We start from the raw sequence: 25,310 nt of genomic DNA, 5'->3' as shown, positions 1-25,310 counted from the left end.
GAAATCCGAGGAAAGGCCCTTAGCGCGTAAGCGCGTCAGCACGCATACGCGATTCTATTGGACCAGAGTCCCTCAGCGCGTAAGCGCGTCTGTGACGTGACCCGCACGGGTGTTCCCCACTCAGCACGTGATGACGGAGCACACGTGGAAATACTGCACGTCAGCGTGTAATTGGACAAAAGTGCGCGTACACGCGATTGGCCTATGTACGTGTATTTCATGGGTGCGCGGGCACTTACACACGCAAGTACGTCAGCGCACCTGAATCCCGTGGTGCTTGGGAATTTCCACACGCTATTGGACTGGGAACTGGATTCCAGGGGTGCGCGGGTCACACGCTCGCCTAGAACACGCGCAAAGCATAAATTTGCGCACTTTAACAATAACAAGCTCAGACGCCAGGATGAACATACCGTTCCTAGCAGCAGTGGCAGTGGGCTACCAAAGGAGGAGGAGGAGGATAGTCAGGGCCAGAATATTCACACCCAGAACCAGCCTTTTCGGGATGCCTGATGACCAGGTGTATGGGAGGTACAGGTTTCCACCACACATAATACTGGACCTGGTGAGTGAGTGGGAGGATGACCTCACATCACCCACCCTGTGCTCCCAAGCACTCAGCCCCCCGGAGAAGGTCCTCAATGTACTGCACTTCTTAGCCACTGGATCATTTCAGCGGACAAGTGCCATAGTGGGTGGGGTGTCACAGGCCACCCAGTCACGCTGCCTACACCAGGTCTAGAACATCATCACTGCACGCCCATCAGTCCGCAGGCACATATACCTGCCCAGAACACCTGCAGAAAGGCATGCTGCCGCCCTGGATTTTTACGGTGTGGCACGATTCCCCAAAGTGCTAGGTGCCATCGACTGCACCCATGTGGCTCTACGTCCCCCCAGGGCATCTGAGCACATCTATAGGAACCGCAAGCACTGGCATTCCATCAACGTGCAGGTAGCATGTAATGCCAAGGGAATCATCACCTCAGTATATGCCAACTATCCCGGGTCCACCCACGACAGCTTCATTTACCGAATGTCCACCCTAAGCCGGGACCTAGAAGCTGGGCGGCATGGCGATACATGGCTGCTTGGTGAGTATGTATGCCACTGCACATGCATGCATGTTGGATACTGAGCAAGGTCACAACCCCACCAATGATACCAATCACCACCTCCACAGGGGCCAGTGCCTACCCTCTCAGCCCCCACATGATGACGCCAATTCGGAACCCCACCACGCCACCCGAGGTAAGATATAACACAGCCCACATTACGACCCGGGGCATAGTGGAGCGCACATTCGGAGTGCTAAAGTCACGCTTTCGCTCCCTTGACCGTTCTGGCGGCCAGCTGTTATACGCTCCCCCAGTAGTGTGCAGGATCATAGTGGCAGCATGTGTCCTGCACAACGTTGCAACACGCCGGGGCCTAGCCGTGGACATGGTGGTGGCCCCACATCCCCAACCACATGCACAGCCGCTGCGCATGGGAGGGGAAAGGGCACGGGGGGAGGCAGCCCGTACACAGCTAGTGGCTAATTACTTCACATAGAAATCACACCCCTGTGGAGTGCACACTGCCCTGGCACATTCCATCTGACAATCAATGATGACTCAACCTGACACTGATCCTGAATGTCTGGAGAATGAACCGTGAATACCATATCAGCCTGAGATTGTTCACCTGGAAGTGTCACAATGTGTGCATCCCTACCCACACAGACACCACCAATGCAGTTTTGTGGAGTTACACATTCAAGCAGCTAAAAAGAATACCCACTTGCAAAATGCAACAAGAGGACAGTGCCATGTCAGCCAACCCAACCCCAGCACCGCCACACGACACACCGTGCCATGTCATGTCATGCTATTTGCAGGTAAACAAAGTAATCCCCACAACATGACACTAGTGTCACTATGTACAGTGTCCCTATTAGAAACCTGCAACACCTGAAATGCTCACAGCAATGCTGGACCAACAACATACTTGAGCACGTACTACCATTAACATGACATCACAAATGTTACATATTAGTAGTCTCACCACCTGGAAATGCCTGCACTCCCACCACTACCAACTGTGCAGTGTTGGCGCCATGTAGAGTTGTAGGTGCACTGCTGCCAACATGGACCCCATCTCCAGACTAGAGGTCCTTGTGTAGACATGAGGAAGGGACCTGCAAAATGGGAGGTAGACACAGAAGATGAGTTACACATCAATGCAACATGCAGTGTACAACACAACAGCAATATGCACTAGGAATGTATACACAGTATTGACTACAGACTGCCCACACAGCTCATGGGAGTCCAACGTCACTGTGTAATTCACTGTCACTTGGGCACACCCTTTGCAAGCCCATGGAAACGGGAAGCAGGAGGGGTGTGTGTGACTCAAACCCAAGCATTTGAACCAAATACATTACAAGCCTGCATGTGCCCAGCCACAATGCAGCGTATGCCCACAGGAACCACGGAAGCCAACAAATTGTCCCAAAAAAATAGGGAATAAAATAAATAAAAATAAAAATAAAAATAAGAAACAATCAAAAATGGCCATTGATGGGCCCGGGGGGGTTGGGAAGGCCACCCAGGAGGTCCGAGGACAGGATGCACACCAGAACCCACCTGCGTGGATCCTGGGAAAATAAAACACCTCCATGGGCTCATGGCCCACACGGCTACCCTGTTGTGGGAGTATCACTGCTGTCGCTATTATCACCCTGTCCAGCTGCATCCGGAGGTGGTTGCACTATGGGAGGCAGCCCACGCAAGGCCCTAGTCTGCTCCTCCATGGCTGCAAGCATGCAGGTGTGGTAGGTCTGGTTCTGGAGGATGAGTGTGCGGAGGTCCCCATGCAACAACTCACGGGATGCCCGGACCTCCGCCCTCGTTGCCTGCATCTCAGCTGAGAGCGTACGGGTGAGACGCTCCAGCTGCTGTTCTGTCCTTTGGTGTGTTGAAGCCTCAAGCTCAACAAGAGTCGTCCTGAGGTGAAGGAGCTCCTGCCTCAGGGCTTCCCTGTGGCCCTGGGACTCAATGGAGATGGCTTCCTGCAGAGTCGCCAGTGCCGCCCGCCTGTCCCTGTTGGACCCCAACATGTCCTCCCTGTGTGACTGGCAGATGGAGTCGGTTGCCTGCTCTAGTCACTCCATCAGCCTTTCTGGGGGGACAATGGAAGTGGCCACCCTATCCATGGCCTGAGCCATCATTTCGGATGATGCAGCCTGTTGGGTTGCCATACCGTAAATGGATTGCTCCCATGCGGTATTGCCAGGTGGCGTACGGCCACCACGTCGGCGGGCACCACACCTTTCTGGGGCAAGACGAACTGCGCCTTGCTGTGCCGGCACTGCCTGAGGCTGCAGGACTGCATTCCCCCTCTGATCTGCTGGCCCAGGAACAGGATCAGATGTCGCGGAGTGTGACCCTGCATCCGTAACCACCAAAGGAGTAGCTGCCAACACTGACATCCCCATGGAGGGTTCTGACCCTGGTGCAGGTGGGTGAGACAGAACAGAATCCCTCCCTGGAACACTCACCTGCGACGGCACGTAGGTCTCATCTGAATCAACACCTGAGTACAGCTCGGGGGAGGTGCAGCCAGAGACACCCCTTGAGAGCACGACCTGCAGCACTTGTGGGTTCTCCCCCACCACCACACCACGTCCCTCACTGGTGGTTGGTCGGCCCTCGGACACCTCCTGGGTCTGCACCATCTCCACAACCCCAGCAGTATCAGGTGCGTCTTCCCCTGCAAAGACATGAAAACAAAGAAATGGAAACAGGCATTAGCACCATGGCACACAATGAGGGCTGAGAAGCAAGAGAACCAGTACTTGATTGACACATGTCCCACATGACTAAAACCCTCCCATGCATGCACCCTCACTGCGTATGAAGTGCAGGCAAATGGCACACACTGATGACACCAAGATGGAAGATGAACACATTTTCTGCATGCTGCCTGGCAGTGGCATCACACATTGGCCTGTGATTGCCAGGTGAAACACACATGCCATCACACAGATGGCATGTACCATTGCTATTGAGTGAAGATGGAGAGGAGGGCAGCACCTATTCATTCAGTCCAGTTCCCGCATGTAATTGCTTTTCTAATTCTAACAGGTCAGATTTTTCACCTGGAGCTGCCAGTCTGAAATGGTCCAATTGCACAGGGACATGTGTGTACAAATGATATCCAGGTAACAAAGTCACTCCACTTTACCATAGCCATGTCAGACATGTGACTAGTGGACAGCGACATGGCTAGTAAAAGTGGGGGAATGCAAACAATCTGACTGAATGAACAGTGAAAAATAAGCAACTATGTTGTGGCAAGGTGACACTTCAAGGGCAACTGGCGTGCAGTTGGGCTAGATGTCTACTGTTGGCAGAAGGGATACTGCTATGGCCAAATGCAGCTGCGCAGGAAGTATTGCATGAAGCACATGGCTGACCCATACGATTCAGGCGCACACACTCTCACCTGGCACACAAACAGAAGCCCTCACACACACACCATGCACATGGATGACACACACATGCATGTGCACTCACCGGACAATGCCTCGTAATCAGCCAGATCTCCCACGCCTTGGATCTGTTCCTCCGTGACGTAGGTCCCAGCGACTGACTCATGTGGAGTGAGTTCCATGTCTACTACTGGAGACCCACCTCCAGTCACTAGAGTTGCGGCATGACTTGAGGCCAGCTTACTCTTTGCCCTGCGCTTTAGGTCATTCCAGCGCTTATAGCAATCATTGGCTGTGCGCCTCACGATTCCAAGAGCACTTACGATGTCCACAACGGTCTGCCAGTGGGCCTGGCTTTGTGCAGGTGTGGTCTTGGATCCTGCAACAATGACCATCTCGTTGTCATGTCCGGACACATACTCGACAAGTGCATTCAGTTCGTCATCCGTGAAGCTGGGCTTCCTGGACGGGCCGGACTGTGTAGCCGTGTCTGGGGCATCAGCCTGTGCCGGACGAGCACTCTTCCTCTTCCGCTTGGAAGGTGGTGGTGATCCTGAGTGTCCTGCGCTGCTCTGGACACTAGGGGCAGGAGCCCTGGTGGACTCTGTATCAGGAGTGTGGGATTGCACACTCAGCATGGGAGTTGGTGCAGGCATTGGCTCTAGTGTGATGGTGTCAGGGGGAATGTCAGCAGCATGGACTAGGACCGACACTGTCCTGGCTGGGTGTGTGAGGGCTGGGGTGGATGGAGCCGCAGCTGCCCCTGCAGCCTCTCCGCCCTGCCTCCTTGGTGCAGCAGATGACCTTGCTGCCCCAGATCCACGTGGCATGATGGCATCAACGTGCACCAGCGCACGTGTCGTAGCCCTGCTGACCTGGAAGTCAGCCATGGAGTCAGCCAGGTCTGGTGCCACAATGGGCTGGTCCAACAAGGGCTGAGCATGGATGGTGTCAGCCACATCAGCCTCAACAGGAGGGGGGGAGGGGGGGATTATGGGTGCCCGTGACTGGTCCTCCACACATGGGGGGACAGGCTCACCCTGCAAGTTACGACCACGTCCCCTACCGGATCCACCACGGCCACCACTTGTGGCTCTTCCACCTTTGCCACCCTTACGGAATCCTCGCCTCCCAGCCATGGCACTGATGTTAATGTGCGTATGGGAGTGGATGTAGACTATTGTCCTGGGCAATTGGGGGTCAAAGGGGTTGGGTACCAGATGGTAATTGTACCCTAGTGCTCTAGCAAGGCTGAATGTAACCCCTGGGGAAAGATGACGGGTCACGCAACGCACAGGAGGCCCAAAAAAGGGAGATGACGTGCACGCAACCCCTCCTAGACCACGTGTGCAGAAAGAAAAACCTGCACTACGCTGTGGCACCCAGTAACACAAGAATGAACGTATGCGTGTCACACGCAGCCTAGAATGACCTCTGAAGGGGTAGGCTACACACGGGGCAAGCACAGATGTTAGATACGTGCGTGACTCACCGTCTGCCAGGTAAAAGAGCGTGAAAAATGAGCACGTTTGGTTGGCAACACCCCCGCCAAAAGAAGATATGTACGCTGTCTGAGGAGACAGGACAACAGTAGAAGGGAACACTGTTTGAGGGAACAGGCCCAGGTAAACCAGTACAAGAGAGCAAATAGAAAAGGCTGTCAGAGGTAACAGGGAGTACGAACTTGAAACGCCGTGAAGTAAATCGCGTGTGAAACGACAAGAAGTACAGAATTCACCCACTCGCTCTCCACGAAAAGCAGTACAAGGAATTGTTGTTCTACACGTACCTTATAAGCAGGCCCACACGTACAGCGTCACTTACGCGGCGTGTACGTGCTAGGCCCATTCCCACCAATTACACGCTTTGTCACTTCTTCGTGTAGGTCCATTTGCACCAATTACACGCTTTGTCACTTCTGCGTGTATGTCCATTTGTACCAATTACATGCTTTGACACTTCTGCGTGTAGGTCCATTTGCACCAATTACACGCTTTGACACTTCTGCGTGTAGGGCTATTTCCACCAATAACACGCTTTGACACTCGGACGTATCACGCAACTTTTTCCTACGCGTGCACGTGACTTCATAGACGCGCATACGCGTTTACGCGCTAAGGGCCTTTCATCGATTTACACGCAGACGTGTGGGATTTTCACGTTCAAAATCACTCACTACATATCAAGCTGTCCACGCGTTCACACACGAAAGACCACGCTCCTGCCCAGGAGGCCAAATTACTGCCCCCCAGAGCCCTGAGCACGCTCCCACCTGCCATCTGCTGCTGCCTGACTGCCTGCTGCCCACGTGCCCTGCCATTTGCTGCCTGCACATCAGCCAGGGGTGCTGTTGCTGTGACCACCCCTGCTGGAACCAAAGGCTCCCGACTGCTTTTCCGTCGCACCACAGCCCAGCCCCAGGACCCAGTTGCCCACCCACTCCTGCCTCTGGGGTTGCCATGTCGGGCACTACAACATCTGGCACCAGTGGCAACCCCCGGCCAAGGAGGCAGAGGGGCACCAGCTTCAGTGCCAGGGAAGTTGGTGTCCTGGTGGAGGATGCCCCTGGTGGCTGGGGGGTGGGGGTGGTGGGAGACATGGGTTGGACATGGGTGGGGGCCTGCTGGCAGGTGCCCCACAGCGATGGGGGGGTGGTAGGAGACATGAGTGGGGGCCTGCTGGAGGCTGCCCCTGCACTGCTGGGGGGTGGGGGTGGTGGGAGACATGAGTGGGGGCCTGGTGGAGGGTGCCCCTGGTGGCTGGGGGGTGGGGGTGGTGGCAGACATGGGTGGGGGCCTGGTGGAGGGTGCCCCTGCACTGCTGGGGGTGGGGGTGGTGGGAGACATGAGTGGGGGCCTGGTGGAGGGTGCCCCTGGTGGCGGGGGGGTGGGGGTGATAGGGGACATGAGTGGGGGCCTGGTGGAGGGTGCCCCTGGTGGCTGGGGGGTGGGGGTGGTGGGAGACATGGATGGGGGCCTGGTGGAGGGTGCCCCTGGTGGCGGGGGGGTGGGGGTGATAGGGGACATGAGTGGGGGCCTGGTGGAGGGTGCCCCTGCACTGCTGGGGGGTGGGGGTGATAGGGGACATGAGTGGGGGCCTGGTGGAGGGTGCCCCTGCACTGCTGGGGGGTGGGGGTGGTGGGAGACATAAGTGGGGGCCTGGTGGAGGGTGCCCCTGGTGGCTGGGGGGTGGGAGTGGTGGGAGACATGGATGGGGGCCTGGTGGAAGGTGTCCCTGGTGGCGGGGGGTGGGGGTGATAGGGGACATGAGTGGGGGCGTGGTGGAGGCTGCCCCTGCACTGCTGGGGGGTGGGGGTGGTGGGAGACATGAGTGGGGGCCTGGTGGAGGGTGCCCCTGGTGGCTGGGGGGTGGGGGTGGTGGGAGACATGGGTGGGGTCCTGGTGGAGGGTGCCCCTGCACTGCTGGGGGGTGGGGGTGGTGGGAGACATGAGTGGGGGCCTGGTGGAGGGTGCCCCTGCACTGCTGGGGGGTGCGGGTGGTGGGAGACATGAGTGGGGGCCTGGTGGAGGGTGCCCCTGGTGGCGGGGGGGTGGGGGTGATAGGGGACATGAGTGGGGACCTGGTGGAGGGTGCCCCTGCACTGCTGGGGGGTGGGGGTGGTGGGAGACATGAGTGGGGGCCTGGTGGAGGGAGCCCCTGGTGGCTGGGGGGTGGGGGTGGTGGGAGACATGGATGGGGGCCTGGTGGAGGGTGCCCCTGGTGGCGGGGGGGTGGGGGTTATAGGGGACATGAGTGGGGGCCTGGTGGAGGGTGCCCCTGCACTGCTGGGGGGTGGGGGTGATAGGGGACATGAGTGGGGGCCTGGTGGAGGGTGCCCCTGCACTGCTGGGGGGTGGGGGTGGTGGGAGACATGAGTGGGGGCCTGGTGGAGGGTGCCCCTGGTGGCGGGGGGGTGGGGGTGATAGGGGACATGAGTGGGGGCCTGGTGGAGGCTGCCCCTGCACTGCTGGGGGGTGGGGGTGGTGGGAGACATGAGTGGGGGCCTGGTGGAGGGTGCCCCTGGTGGCTGGGGGGTGGGGGTGGTGGGAGACATGGGTGGGGGCCTGGTGGAGGGTATCCCTGCACAGCTGGGGGGTGGGGGTGGTGGGAGACATGAGTGGGGGCCTGGTGGAGGCTGCCCCTGCACTGCTGGGGGGTGGGGGTGGTGGGAGACATGAGTGGGGGCCTGGTGGAGGCTGCCCCTGCACTGCTGGGGGGTGGGGGTGGTGGGAGACATGAGTGGGGGCCTGGTGGAGGGTGCCCCTGGTGGCTGGGGGTGGGGGTGGTGGGAGACATGGGTGGGGGCCTGGTGGAGGGTGCCCCTGCACTGCTGGGGGGTGGGGGTGGTGGGAGACATGAGTGGGGGCCTGGTGGAGGGTGCCCCTGCACTGCTGGGGGGTGGGGGTGGTGGGAGACATGAGTGGGGGCCTGGTGGAGGGTGCCCCTGGTGGCAGGGGGGTGGGGGTGATAGGGGACATGAGTGGGGGCCTGGTGGAGGGTGCCCCTGGTGGCTGGGGGGTGGGGGTGGTGGGAGACATGGATGGGGGCCTGGTGGAGGGTGCCCCTGGTGGCGGGGGGGTGGGGGTGATAGGGGACATGAGTGGGGGCCTGGTGGAGGGTGCCCCTGCACTGCTGGGGGGTGGGGGTGATAGGGGACATGAGTGGGGGCCTGGTGGAGGGTGCCCCTGCACTGCTGGGGGGTGGGGGTGGTGGGAGACATGAGTGGGGGCCTGATGGAGGGTGCCCCTGGTGGCTGGGGGATGGGGGTGGTGGGAGACATGGATGGGGGCCTGGTGGAGGGTGCCCCTGGTGGCGGGGGGGTGGGGGTGATAGGGTACATGAGTGGGGGCCTGGTGGAGGGTGCCCTGCACTGCTGGGGGGTGGGGGTGATAGGGGACATGAGTGGGGGCCTGGTGGAGGGTGCCCCTGCACTGCTGGGGGGTGGAGGTGGTGGGAGACATGAGTGGGGGCCTGGTGGAGGGTGCCCCTGGTGGCGGGGGGGTGGGGGTGATAGGGGACATGAGTGGGGGCCTGGTGGAGGCTGCCCCTGCACTGCTGGGGGGTGGGGGTGGTGGGAGACATGAGTGGGGGCCTGGTGGAGGGTGCCCCTGGTGGCTGGGGGGTGGGGGTGGTGGGAGACATGGGTGGGGGCCTGGTGGAGGGTGCCCCTGGTGGCGGGGGGGTGGGGGTGATAGGGGACATGAGTGGGGCGTGGTGGAGGCTGCCCCTGCACTGCTGGGGGGTGGGGGTGGTGGGAGACATGAGTGGGGGCCTGGTGGAGGGTGCCCCTGGTGGCTGGGGGGTGGGGGTGGTGGGAGACATGGGTGGGGGCCTGGTGGAGGGTGCCCCTGCACTGCTGGGGGGTGGGGTTGATAGGGGACATGAGTGGGGGCCTGGTGGAGGGTGCCCCTGCACTGCTGGGGGGTGTGGGTGGTGGGAGACATGAGTGGGGGCCTGGTGGAGGGTGCCCCTGGTGGCTGGGGGGTGGGGGTGGTGGGAGACATGGATGGGGGCCTGGTGGAGGGTGCCCCTGGTGGCGGGGGGGTGGGGGTGATAGGGGACATGAGTGGGGGCCTGGTGGAGGGTGCCCCTGGTGGCTGGGGGTTGGGGGTGGTGGGAGACATGGATGGGGGCCTGGTGGAGGGTGCCCCTGGTGGCGGGGGGGTGGGGGTGATAGGGGACATGAGTGGGGGCCTGGTGGAGGGTGCCCCTGCACTGCTGGGGGGTGGGGGTGATAGGGGACATGAGTGGGGGCCTGGTGGAGGGTGCCCCTGCACTGCTGGGGGGTGGGGGTGGTGGGAGACAAGAGTGGGGGCCGGTGGAGGGTGCCCCTGGTGGCTGGGGGGTGGGGGTGGTGGGAGACATGGATGGGGGCCTGGTGGAGGGTGCCCCTGGTGGCGGGGGGGTGGGGGTGATAGGGGACATGAGTGGGGGCCTGGTGGAGGGTGCCCCTGCACTGCTGGGGGGTGGGGGTGATAGGGGACATGAGTGGGGGCCTGGTGGAGGCTGCCCCTGCACTGCTGGGGGGTGGGGGTGGTGGGAGACATGAGTGGGGGCCTGATGGAGGGTGCCCCTGGTGGCTGGGGGGTGGGGGTGGTGGGAGACATGGGTGGGGGCCTGGTGGAGGGTGCCCCTGGATGCTGGGGGGTGGTGGTGGTGGGAGACATGAGTGGGGGCCTGGTGGAGGCTGCCCCTGCACTGCTGGGGGGTGGGGGTGCAGGGGGACATGAGCAGGTGTGCAGGGTAGTCCCCTGTTTTGTGGGGTGCCTGCAGGGGCCGTGGATGGTGTACAGGGAACACCTGTGAGGACCCACCCAGCCTAATTGCGTGTGATAATTCCCGCACACCCCTGTAATACACGTACCCAGCCGAATCGCGTGTAGAACTTCCCGTGTACCCCTGTAATACACGTACCCAGCCAAATCGCGTGTGATAATTCCCACGTACCCCTGTAATACACGTACCCTGGCCAATCGCGTGTAGAACTTCCCACGCACCCCTGTAATATACGTACCAAGCCAAATCGCGTGTGATAATTCCCGCGCACCCCTGTAATACACGTACCTGGCCAAATCGCGTGTAGAACTTCCCGTGTACCCCTGTAATACACGTACCCAGCCAAATCGCGTGTGATAATTCCTGCGTACCCCTGTGATACACGTGCCCTGGCTAATCGCGTGTAGAACTTCACGCGTACCCCTGTAATACACGTACCCTGGCTAATCGCGTGTATAACTTCACGCGTACCCCTGATATGCACGTTACCCGCTTTGCATTCCTTGTTTGGCAGCCCTGTAGACTGGTCCAGGGTTAGCGCAGCCCTTTGCGATGATTTAGCTATTTTGATGGCTTTTCCTTGCCCGAGGGCGTTCTTGGGGGCGTTACTGGCGCTGCTGCAGGGTCGCTGCGATACTCTGCGCCACGGCTGGTTTGGGAGCCTAAAATCCATGAATACGCTGTGCGCGGAAATCGGTTTTAGCGCACGTGCCTGGCGCAGACAATCGCACGCGGACACTCTGCGCCAGCCGCTTGCGACACTTTTCTGTGAAATTCTATGAATTACCCTGTAAGTGTATTATAATAAGTACAAACATCGCAGCATATGACACCCATAGTGGCTTATAACTTTGTCCCTTATAAATTTATTTTTGATCCCAAAGTTATAAGTCACTATGAGTGTGATATGCTGCGGTGGTTGTGGCCAGGGCATAGAGTCTTGGGTGCATGGCCCAATGGCCATGCACCCAAGACTCTAAGCCCTGGCCACAACCACCGCAGCATATCACACCCATAGAGTCAAACATTTCAACTATGGCCTATGGGAACTTTTACCGTCCGCGGACATAATGAGTGTTCTTGGAACACTTTCAACTTGCCAGCAAACAATACGGACAGTGTCCTCAGGACACCCCCATTTTGTTTATTTCCGAACATTTCTGGACACCGCTAGTGTTCTTAGAACACATTCAACTTGCCAGCGAACCATACGGACAGCATCCTTGGGACACCCCCATTTTGTTTATTTATGAACATTTCAGGACACCACGAGTGTTCTTAGAGCACATTCAACTTGCCATCAAACAATATGGACAGTGTCCTCAGGACACCCCCATTTTGTTTATTTACGAACATTTCAGGACACCACAAGTGTTCTTAGAACACATTCCACTTGCCAGAGAACAATACAGACACCGTCCTCAGGACACCCCCATTTTGAATATTTACGAACATTTCAGGACACCACAAGTGTTCATAGAACACATTCAACTTGCCAGAGAACAATACGGACAGCGTCCTCAGGACACCCCCATTTGTTTATTTACGAACATTTCAGGACACCACAAGTGTTCTTAGAACACATTCAACTGTCCAGCGAACCATACGGACAGCGTCCTCAGAACACCCCCATTTTGTTTATTTATGAACATTTCAGGACACCGCGAGTGTTCTTAGAGCACATTCAACTTGCCATCGAACAATATGGACAGTGTCCTCAGGACACCCCCATTTTGTTTATTTACAAACATTTCAAGACACCACAAGTGTTCTTAAAACACATTCAACTTGCCAGAGAACAATACAGACACCGTCCTCAGGACACCCCCATTTTGTTTATTTACGAACATTTCAGGACACCACAAGTGTTCATACAACACATTCAACTTGCCAGAGAACAATACGGACAGCGTCCTCAGGACACCCCCATTTTGTTAATTTACGAACATTTCTGGACACCGCAAGTGTTCTTAGAACACATTCAACTTGCCAGCGAACAATACGGACAGTGTCCTCAGGACACCCCCATTTTGTTTATTTACGAACATTTCAGGACACTGCAAGTGTTCTTAGAACCCATTCAACTTGCCAGCGAACAATATGGACAGCGTCCTCAGGACACCCTCATTTAACATTGCAGGAAACCGCAAGCGTTCTTGGAACACTTTCAACTTGCCACGGAACAATACGGACACTGTCCTCAGGACACCCCCATTTTGTTTATTTACGAACATTTCAGCACACCGTGAGTGTTCTTAGAACACATTCAACTTCCCAGCGAACCATACGGGCAGCATCCTCGGGACACCCCCATTTTGTTTATTTATGAACATTTCAGGACACCGCGAGTGTTCTTAGAGCACATTCAACTTGCCAGAGAACAATACAGAGACCGTCCTCAGGACACCCCCATTTTGTTTATTTACGAACATTTCAGGACACCACAAGTGTTCTTAGAACATATTGAACTTGCCAGAGAACAATACGGACAGCGTCCTCAGAACACCCCTATTTTGTTAATTTACAAACATTTCTGGACACCGCAAGTGTTCTTAGAACATATTCAACTTGCCAGAGAACAATACGGACAGCGTCCTCAGAACACCCCTATTTTGTTAATTTACGAACATTTCTGGACACCGCAAGTGTTCTTAGAACACATTCAACTTGCCATCGAACAATATGGACACTGTCCTCAGGACACCCCCATTTTGTTTATTTACAAACATTTCAGGACACCACAAGTGTTCTTAAAACACATTCAACTTGCCAGAGAACAATACAGACACCGTCCTCAGGACACCCCCATTTTGTTTATTTACAAACATTTCAGGACACCACAAGTGTTCATAGAACACATTCAACTTGCCAGAGAACAATACGGACAGCGTCCTCAGGACACCCCCATTTTGTTTATTTACGAACATCTCAGGACACCACAAGTGTTCTTAGAACATTTTCAACTTGCCAGAGAACAATACGGACAGCGTCCTCAGAACACCCCTATTTCGTTAATTTACGAACATTTCTGGACACCGCAAGTGTTCTTAGAACACATTCAACTTGCCAGCGAACAATACGGACAGCCTCCTCAGGACACCCCCATTTTGTTTATTTACGAACATTTCAGGACACCGCAAGTGTTCTTAGAACCCATTCAACTTGCCAGCGAACAATATGGACAGCGTCCTCAGGACACCCTCATTTAACATTGCAGGACACCGCAAGCGTTCTTGGAACACTTTCAACTTGCCACCGAACAATACGGACACTGTCCTCAGGACACCCCCATTTTGTTTATTTACGAACATTTCAGGACACCGTGAGTGTTCTTAGAACACATTCAACTTCCCAGCGAACCATACGGACAGCATCCTCGGGACACCCCCATTTTGTTTATTTATGAACATTTCAGGACACCGCGAGTGTTCTTAGAGCACATTCAACTTGCCAGAGAACAATACAGACACCGTCCTCAGGACACCCCCATTTTGTTTATTTACGAACATTTCAGGACACCGCTAGTGTTCTTAGAACATATTCAATTTGCCAGAGAACAATACGGACAGCGTCCTCAGAACACCCCTATTTTGTTAATTTACGAACATTTCTGGACACCGCAAGTGTTCTTAGAACACATTCAACTTGCCAGCGAACAATACGGACAGCGTCCTCAGGACACCCCCATTTTGTTTATTTACGAACATTTCAGGACACCGCAAGTGTTCTTAGAAACCATTCAACTTGCCAGCGAACAATATGGACAGCGTCCTGAGGACACCCTCATTTAACATTGCAGGACACCGCGAGCGTTCTTGGAACACTTTCAACTTGCCATAGAACAATACAGACAGCGTCCTCAGGACACCCCCATTTTGTTCATTTACGAACATTTCAGGACACCACGAGTGGTCTTAGAACACATTCAACTTGCCAGCGAACAATACGGACAGCGTCCTCAGGACACCCCCATTTTGTTAATTTATGAACATCTCAGGACACCCCGAGTGTTCTGAGAACACTTTCATCTTTCCAGCGTGCAATACGGACAGCATCCTCAGGACACCCCCATTTTGTTTATTTACGAACATTTCAGGACACCGCAAGTGTTCTTAGAACACATTCAACTTGCCAGTGAGCAAAACGGACACATATTGCGTCCTCAGAACACCCCCCCATTTACTTTATTTAGAACATTTCAGAACAGCCGTAATGTCCGCAGACAAATCGAACACAACAAGATGGTCTACCACATAATAAAATACAACATTTAACATATCTCATGCTCTCCCACCCTCCCCAAACACTCTTACACACCAACACACTCTACTAAATACACATTTTAAACCAAGTTTCACTGCGCTGTCCGCGGACGTCCATGAATCCAAGATGGTGGGTGCTACTGAAAATCTGACGCGCTTCACGCTCCACACCGTCCAATCAGCGATCACGCTGCATGTCCGCGGACATTACGCAAGCCGATTGGCCAATCAGGACACTGTCCGCGGAGCTAACACGGAAGTGTGTCCACGGACCGAACACAGATATCACATATTTTTTATGACCTACTTTTTGGTCATTTAAAAAAAAACTACTGGATGGATTTTCACCAAATCTGCAAAAGCACGCTTTCGGGTCCAAGCCACTACTCCTGGTCCGAATTTGGTGAAAATCCATCCAGCGGTTTGGGCTGTAGGCGCGAGCAAAGTTTTTTCCCCATTCAGTCTATGGGAAAAAAGAAGTTTTGGGACCCCCCCCTATAACTTTGCCCCCCTGGACGAATCCTCACCAAACTTTGGAAACAAAATTAGGTGAGGATTCGTCCAGGGGGAGCGAAGTTATAAGCCGCCCAAAAAGTGCTCTTCCTATGGAAACTGCAAATTAACCATAACTACATGGCCACTAGCGTGGCCATGTAATTTATGGTCACTTCACAATAGGTAAGGTTACATCGCAGTTTATATAGAATATTTAAAGAAGATTTTCCTCTGTAACCCAAAAATAACTTATTTCACTGAGGTTTCCAAAGAGAAATCTCGTTATCCCAGCATATTTTGAAATTGTCAGCTTCAGTTTTCGAGATTTTTTAACACACTTAAACCTTGTCCTAAGGTTATGCAAGATGAAAAAATATCGAAAATTGGATTAGCCAAATAGGTGATATCCACATTTTAAGCAAAAAGAATGCATCAATATTTCTATTCCAAGGCGAAAATGATATGAAAAATATACTGCAAAGCACACAGCCTTCAGCATGCGCGCGTTCACACACACACACACACTGCAGGGGCTGGTTGCCCTGTTTATCTGTGGTAGATCGACTTTTGCATTTCCAAAAACATTATTTATTTAAAAGTATAATTTTAATTTCAGTGTGTGCCTCTGACCCTGATACACATAACCAAACTGTGCGTGTGTATGTGTGTTGGGTGCTGCAGTTGTTTTGCTACATATTCATTGTGACTTGCCCTTCTGTGCCTACAGATAATGTACAGCACCCTTACTGCATGTAGGGTGCAGCTGTTCATTTTATTCATTTCACAGAATATTTTTCATTTTATAGAATTAATTTAAATTTATTGTGTCCCTCAGTTCGATTGTGCATATGCAGTGTCCCTACTACAATTTCAGTGTGGCTGATCATTTTGTGTGTTACATGGAATACTTTTCATCTCAGTGTATATTTCTCATTTTACTTTGTCCTTCTTTTGATCATGTCTGAATGACTGAATAGTGTGTGTTTGTGTGTGTGTGCTTGTGTGTTTGTGTGTGGGGGTAATTGTGTTCATGACTTTGCTAGGGGGTGTTATGGACTGTGTTTAGTTTGTTTTGCAGTACAGTAATTAATTCCAAAAGTTGCTTTTAATTAAAAAGCGAGTAGCTCCTGTTTGGCTGATCTGATTTTCGCAACTACATTTATTTATTTATTTGTATATTTATATAGCGCGCAAGCCGCCCAAGGGCATTGAGGCGCTGTTACTTGCATGAGTTTAGTTACAGAGGTACAGTCGTGGTAGCAGTAAATGGCACATTATATAAGAAAAACACAAACATAGATATCATTATAGCTTAATTGATTGGTCATGACAGTTTAAGCAGTGGGTTCTATGGTTAGTATTCATGCTGCTACAAGGGACCTTATGAGAAGAGGATAATTTTCATTGCTTTACGGAAAGCGAGGAGGGAGGCCTCACTTCATGATAAGGGCCAACAAATATCTTGCATAATGAAAGACTGGATGGGCTTAAGATTGACTTTTGCGCCTGCAGGAAATTTCAAAACAGTAAAATATTAATTAAACTTATTAATTAAACATGTCATTCCAAATTTGATGAACGCTCAAGGACAAACACCAAGGTTACAGAGGAGAACAATGTGTGTAAAGTGTAATGTGTGTGCGTATGCATATTCAGTGAAAAACCTTTAGCTAAGACAGAGAATTACGATAAACAGATTTATCACAACAAACTCCATGAAATTTGGCGGGTGTGGGAAGTGACGAAAATATGAAGTCGGTGTCCACCCTTTAGATGTCATCCCTGATTGCCATCCTGGGGAAATTAGGGAAAAAACTTTGGTCCACTGGCAATGTCCAGTGACCATGGCCTTCAGGCATGGCTCACATCCCCCTCACTAATAAATAACCAATTCCCCCTGACCATGGCCTTCAGCCATGTCCAGTGAAACCGTAGCGCACATGGCAACAATTAGGCTAAAAGACAATGTGGCTCCTCTCTTTGCCCCCTTTTTTATTGCCTTAATGTCGCTGTATTTTCCCCCAGAAATTACCTGTGGAAATATCACTGCTATCACTGTGGCACTACACCATTTCAATGGGAATTGTTCCTGCAGAAACAAAGCATTTTATGATTACTGCAGCAATATGCAAATGCTAAAAAATGAAAGTCTTTCCCATCTCACTGCCCCTCTACATGTGCACTACTCCTCCTTTTTAGTTCCCTCCAACGTCTCTCCACCGTGTAATTTCCTCCTAACCCTCCCCAATCATCCTCTTTGCCCCACTGTTTGTTGTGGTGAAAATCTTTTCCAATCGCATATTGTGATGTTACGGTGGTAAGGCAAGTCAATTCAACTCAAAACGGGCTCTCCAGCACTCCCCAAAGTGCCCAACTAACCATGTGGTGGCCTTTCATCCTTCCCAGCGCACCATAATGTGACACCACTCCCTTCCCTCCTCCAAATATCATTCTGAACACTTTCTTTTGTGTTTCCATGGGATTACCACAGGAATCTGTCCTATGTGATATTTCCAAATATTGACGACCGAACACAAAAAGTCACATTCTTTCCAGTCGTTTTTGCGCGTCCGTCAATATGCCAAAATATCACATTGCATGCATCCCCAACCCACACTGCTCTTCGCTTCTCTACCCTGGCAATTTTTTTTATCATTCGGGGGATTTCACCCTATAAGTCCCCCTTTCCTCCCTCTCTGCTCCCCTTCCGTGCCAAAAGCCTTTCTCCTGTCCCACCTCCCACCACAGACACACTCACAGACATTCTAACACACACACTTACAGCTTCTCGCTTCCGCCCCTACCCAAACATTACTCCCACAAACACCCAAACACTCACACACACACAGCACTCACAAAAACAACACACTTACCTGGGCCCCAGCATCTTCCCTCTTCTGGCTCTGCTGTGCCTGCCAGACCCTTCGCGTAGTCCTGTGCATCACAGGGGCTGACAGTTCCATTTAGAAAGACCGCTCAGAGCGGTCTCTCATATGTCTTTCTAAATCGGTCTTTGAAGAACTCAATTATACAAATATAATTTCTTCACTTAGTACCCAGGAATTATTCTCATCGGGCAAACACTTGTTGGCTGTTTATTTCTAAAAAGCATCAGTGCTGCAATTCACTTTGTGGCATGCATACAAGTTATTTGGTCAGTTGGCACCCCTTTTCGTGTCAATAATAACTTCTGGACGGATTCACACCGAAACAATATAAGAACTATCTGCAATGATTTTTGCCCACTTTGTTTCTGATAGGATGCAAAGTCGTCCTGCGGTTTTCGCCCTGCACATGTTCAATGGAAGCACCTTTTTCTCAATGGGAAAATGAATGGTGAAAAAATCTTTTTTTCTTTCTCTAAAACTTTAAAGCCGTTTAACAATTCTTTCCTAGGCATCTATTTGGAAAATGCCTTCCAGATCTATCCACATTCAAAGTTATTAGCAATAGTGCTTGCGGAAAAGTCAATCCAAATTGGTTTATCTTAACTACAGGGTAGTGCCCGCTGCCCTCCAGCATGTAAGCTTGCATATTGATATATCTATATGAAGTACGCTTTGCACCTGTCAAGTTATGAACTTAACCACGTTTCAATGTGTCTTCTTTCCGTGCTAGGATTGCATTTTGATATTAAGCAAAGGCGATTTCAGAGAGCGTGCATGCACCATTGGAGACGTGCCGTACAAGGTGCGACAGAGCGGCATCTTCCTAGTGGTCGAGGTCAACACTGGAATAATCCTCATATGGGATAAGAAAACGAGAATCACCATAAAACTCACGGCTAACTATAAGGTGAGTTCTAGAGACCACAATTAGTGGAACAGCATTCATGGGAAAGTGCAGTCTCTTAAATGGTACACGGGAAACTTCAAATTGATACCATATTTTGAAGGTGATCTCACAGGACAAGTCAGCTAATATATGCATGAATGATTTTGAGAACCCACTCTTGCCAGTATTCTAAATGCCAATCGAGGTGATGCTTTCCAAACAGCAAAGGAAACATCTGCCTAATTGAGATGCTAGAGCAGTTCAAGGTTTTCTATTGAGGCATCTTTCAGTGCCCTGATCATTTCCATTGGTTTTAAAGGCAATTTAAATTAGGGGGTATGTAGTGACAGCTTACCTAGTTCAATGTGTTTCTTTGGCACCTGCCACACAGCATGTGTAGCAAAGGAGTGCAATGGACGTGGGGTGGCACATTTAGGTGTAAAAGCTGAAAGAGTTGTACAACATCATTTGGAAGAATCCGAGTTAAGATGCCCTTTTAGTCATGAATGAATGGGAGCTACCTTTCTAATATAGTAATATTTAATGTCAACATCAAGGATGGCACTTACAATGGGAAAACGAGTGACGATAGCCCTGAATAAGACAAACAGAGCTGGAAACCATAAAGAATTACGAGGAGAGCTGTCCTCGATCCAGTCTGTCAGTGTTCAAACTCTATGGTCCAGGAATCCTAGACAGTGAGGTGAGCAAGCTGACAATATGCATCCAAGTCCTCAACCAAACTAGAGTTTGAAAGAATCTGTGGAACAGGTACCAAAGTAGATATATATAAAGCCAAACCCCGCGCACAGATCCATTCTTCAATGAGTCTCTTTGTTCATGCAGCTAAGGTGTCCTCATGTGGGCATGCATCCCTTCGTTTCTCTGGTGGCTCCTATCGCCCATGCGGTCCCTCACAGTTCGGTCCTGTCTAGCTTTGTCGCATGTGTATGTCAGGGGGCCATGGACACATTATCTTAAGGCACATCTAGAAGTGTCAACAGCATGTTGATAACACTTTCTGTATGTCTCTTTCCAAGACAAGGCAGAGCTGGAATCATTGACCACCTTTTGGGCAGACATTGCCATTTGGATAGAGGCAAACGAAGTAAATTTGAACCCAGACATACATAACTACAAATGATGGGTTCAGAAAGGAAGGAGAGGTTAGGTCACTGCAAGGACCAGCTGTGGCTGGTTAATGGTGCGTGGCTTCTCCCTGACACCTAAGTAGGAAAAGCCGACATCCTGTTTGACACAAATGTTGACATCTGCCCACAATAAATACATAAAATAAACAAATATAAACAAACCAACAAGTCGCTGTAGTGATTAACGTGTATATTGCAGCTGGTCCAGAATGCATGTGTTCAAATTCTGCAATGTACATCAAACTTGGAACTTACTACTCCCATTCTCTACAAGCTGCACTGGCTGCTGCTGGGTTTGCATGTTAAGTACAAAGTGGCCATCATGGCCTTGACATCTCTTTAGTGGGAACGGCTTGTCTTTCTTCAAACACATGTGGTGCAGTAGAGGGAGACTGCACATCAACAAAGATCGTTGGCGGAGCTCTGACTTGCTGTGTGCTGTGCAAAGGGCCTTTCACACAGCCCTGGAGGACGCAGCTTCTGCAGTACTAATGCAAAGGTCTGAAAATGCACGACCTCATGCCTTAAGATGTACACCGGTTTTGTCTTTGCTTGGGGTGCCCTGTCACATCCATTTGTAACATTTACCTTTCCACCGTTTGGAGTTTGGTTCCATAAAAAACTTAGTAGGAATCAGTAGCTTTCACTGTTGTTTTTGGCAGCATGGCAGCTGGTCAGTCAGTGAGACTGCATCTCCTTCAAGTCTAACATCATCATTGATCTACACATTATATCATCTGACATCACAATGAATGATATTTGAAATAATCACTCGCACTATCAGGTTTGAACAGGGTTCTGGAAACACCGGCTCTCCATAAGTATTGGACTACATCAACCATCAGCCCTATCCTGCTTAAACCTAGCACTTGCAAATTGCTGCCTGCATTACCACTGTTTGCTGCCTTTATTATTTATTTATTGGTATTTATCTGTTTCTCCTCTGCTTCGCACTTTCCACCTCTCCCCCCTTCCATGCACTTTTCCCCTCCCCCTCTCCCATGCACTTGCGCGTTCTCAATGTCACTGGGCCTAGTAAGATCGCTGTTTTGTTCTCCCCTGTTCCCCTCCCTTGTGGCGCTCTGAAACACTTGTGTACGAGCGCGATAGAAATAAAATATCAATCAATCAGTCAATCAAGATGAGGGAGAATGGTGGTCATGATCCAAAACATCTGGAGAGCTGCTGGTTCCATACCCCTGGATAGATGACAAACAAAAAGCAGGAAGCTACTTAGGGCTCAATACCTGGTTTAAAAGTCACATCCATAAAAATATGTTTTCATTTCATGATGACTGCGTTACAATCTACACAATCCAGGCAAACAATATTGATGAGTGTGTGTATTGCAGAGCTGCCTCTTGCCCTATCAGCAGCCTCAAAGGTTTGCTTCTACTGTATGTCCTAGCCAAACTTAAGCAATACATCCCAAAACACATATGGCCCTCATTACAAGATGGCTGATGCAGTAATAACATGCCGGTAATAATGTTTAACGGCATGTTACTGCACTGGCCAACTACAAGTTTGCCACAGGAGAACCTGATTTACCTCCATCTAAGAGCTGGATGTGAGTCAGGGGCCTTTCTGGCAAAAATTGCCAGTATTTCCAGCACCAATATTACCGGTGCCAGTAATACTGGAAAATCCCACCCATGGAGTCCAATTGAACTCCATGGGATGCAGATTTACAATCGTTGCTGCCACTTGTAATGCAGTGGTAGTACTGCCAGAATAAGTGGCAGTAACGGTAATAGAGATTGGTGTTATTTGGGCGGATTTACCACCTAGGTACCACCAAACTTGTAATAAGGCCCAATCAAATGACACAAACTGCTGCCAACATTACACATGCCAAACAACACTACCGCCACTTCTAAACACTCCAAAATAAATCATAAACAAAGATAGCAATTTGCAAAACAATAACCAAATGGTAACAGTAAAATAAGTTAACTGTATGCACACACAGAAACTCCTTAACATTCCTTAAAAACCTAGTTGCATGATTGATTTTGTGGGTACATTTCACATTCCAATCATGCTTCTTCTTTTTGATCTCCTGCCAGGGTTCTGCCGTACTCCATTCTATGTTCAGGCACCCCGCTATCATGTACAATGTTCAGAACTACACGCAGAATCCACCACATCTCCATACTCCTTATCACATCCTCATTCTACACCACATCTATCCTGGTTATTAGCAAAAATCAAATTCTTCTCTCCAGATATTAATACATGCCTGAGGCCGAGGTGTCACACTTTCCCCCTCCACATGCTTGAATAATCTTTCTTGCCCCACTCTTTTCCATCATCTGCTTAGATAGAATTCCCAATCATGTCTTGAAACCTTCCCATGTTCCAAAGCGAAGAGACTCCATAAGGAAAGAAAAGCCCTCTTTCACTGGTCCACACATTTGTTAGATTTCATGCAACCCTATTTCTGACCTCTGACCATTGCAAGATGTGCATTCATCAATTCCTACATCAACAACTTCCTTTTATCTTCCTTCTTGTCTCAGTTTCGACATAACCATACATTCGAATAGTATGTGTGAAAAATGATGTTCCTTTCATTACAAACAAGGAAAACGTAGGAGATTCTGTTGCTCCAAGTAATAATTTGGCAGCACGGAACCATTACGTTCACACTGCAAGGTAAACAGTCGCCACCACCAAATTACATCATTTGCACTGCGAGATGCAAAATAAAAAGACAAAAGGTAGCGTACAAGCGTGTACACCGCCTTTTGACCTTCACATTTGCACTCTGCAGAGCAAAGTTATTAAACGCATCAGCACAAAGCAGGTGCACCCGCTAAGGATTCATTGTAAATGCTGCTTGCCATGCTTGCATGGCAGGCAGTGTTTACATTACAAATAAACGCTGTCTGACAAGCTTGCTCGTATGGTAAGAAATGTTCACAAATGAAAATTAAATGCTCTCTGACATGTTTCCTTGCAAAAATTGAATTTTTTTCACGTAGAATGCTTTTTAAATGGTCTTTTTCATGATGAATTTATCTTGAAGCAGACAAATGTTCAAATAGTGTCAAGTAAGCTTACCGTGAGATCCTCAGTGAGTGCAGTTACTTCTTCCTTGCAGGCTTAATAGTGTAGCTCATCACTTACATTCATTTGGCTCTAAATCTGCTAATCACGCAAGAGTAAAAGGCTCTGCTGTGGCCAGGGTTATTAAGAAAGGGAATTATAATATGCATTTGATACAGCCTCTCAATAAGGGCAAAAACATGACCAGTCACTGAATTTAAATTCCTCTTTTAACTATACCACGGTGATATTCGGAGATATCTGAGACTCAAGGGTTCTCTGGAGGTTGTCTTGAAAATATGAGACAGGGTTCAGCAAGGGAAGTAAATGCTGAAGCAGTGAAAGATCAAAAGAAATATCGAGGCTTAATACCACCAAAAATTAAATATGCCAGTCACAAGTTCAAAAGTACATGTACCGTTTATTGGGCAGATAGCTATATGGATCCCAACGCCTCGCAGTGTGTACCGGCAGACACTGAGGGGAGAGAGTGCTGGACATCTCAAAAACACCAGTATTTATACATTTTCTCATAATCCCGGACACATTGTCCAGCCCCTCTTTGTGTTACACATTCACTAGGGTTTGTAGCTAGTTCACATAACTAATACAGGTTTAAACAACTATACACTGTTCAAGGTTTTCCTCAAACACTAGACATGTTTTTTCTGCACATACGATACAATGGTAACATTTGTTTTCAAGCTTAAAGTTAATACAGTTTCATGGAACGTTCACACAGATTTCTGAAAAAAGCACACGGTTTCAGCTATTCAACATTCTGTTCCACTGTTTGTACGAGGATAATGCTATTGATACAGACAACATCTAAATTATTGTTCAACTCTAGTTTAGCTCCAAGGTTTCTTAGTGCAGGGCAAACAATTCACTTTCAGCAGCCTCAACATATTTATCTACGTTGACACAGTACAAAGTTCATTTTTCTCTGCTGGAGTCAAAAACACAAAGTTTAACATGAGACAGAAAGCAGGAGTTAATGAAAATGGCAGATGACTTTAAAATGGCGGCGTAGTCAGCTTTATTCAGGTTCATTCAAATGCGATTTTCAGTACAAGGCAAATGCGCTTAGGCCAATGTTTAATATCAGGCGGTATTTTGCGAAATATACTTTTACAAACCCTCCTTTTGGCCTAAGCCAAGAGAAATTTATTCAAACATCAGCATTATCCAAAAACCATGTATCATTGTCAGAACATCCTGAATTGCTGTCTTCGAAAAACATTAATCACCATTAACTCCTTGATGGTAATATCCTGCATCATTAAGGCATTAGAAATCTTCCTGGGCTTATGTGTCTTAGGTTCTAGTTCACCTATTGCCTGTGCACAACTTCCTCCTATCATAGAACAAATGACAGGCAGGCATTGTATGCAACAACAGCAGAACAGTATAATGCCAAGGATTACCATTAAGACTGCAAAGATTTTCCAACCCCAAGATCGCAACAAGTCCCAGAACCAGGTACTAATATCCCAGTTTCCCTCTGTAATGTGTACTTCGGTACTTAAGACATGTACATTCTTAATTGCCTTAAATATGGTGGGGGAGGAATCAGTTACAAAGATGCAAAACGCCGATCCCACCATTTTGCATACCCCACCTCGCTCAGCTAGAGTGATGTCAAGCACCATCCTATTTTGGAGAGCCAATAATCTAATAGCTTTTTGCTCTAGCATCATTTTATACAAGATGTCAGTGGTCTCATTGATGGTTTTCTCTAACACCCTTGCCAATTTTCTAACATCCTGGGAGTTTATTATTTGTCCCCAGAATGCCACAAAGGATTTTGCAACATCAGCCAGA

The 25,310-nt window shown here is 50.3% G+C and overlaps 1 protein-coding gene across 1 annotated transcript in view; it reads left to right on the top strand.

Moving 5' to 3' along the window:
* Positions 1-25,310, top strand: part of LOC138503894 (mucin-5B-like) — a 1,431,798-nt gene that overhangs the window by 449,039 nt on the left and 957,449 nt on the right. The window contains exon 16 of the mRNA XM_069623965.1: positions 19,129-19,305. Coding sequence (XP_069480066.1) covers positions 19,129-19,305 — 177 coding nt within the window. The remainder of the gene's footprint in view (positions 1-19,128; positions 19,306-25,310) is intronic.

This window comes from Ambystoma mexicanum, chromosome 11, assembly GCF_040938575.1.
Source record: "Ambystoma mexicanum isolate Mex_15411 chromosome 11, UKY_AmexF1_1, whole genome shotgun sequence".
NCBI lineage: Eukaryota > Metazoa > Chordata > Amphibia > Caudata > Ambystomatidae > Ambystoma > Ambystoma mexicanum.
The sequence above is the reverse complement of the archived record's forward strand: the minus strand, read 5'-3'. Positions and strand labels throughout refer to the sequence as shown.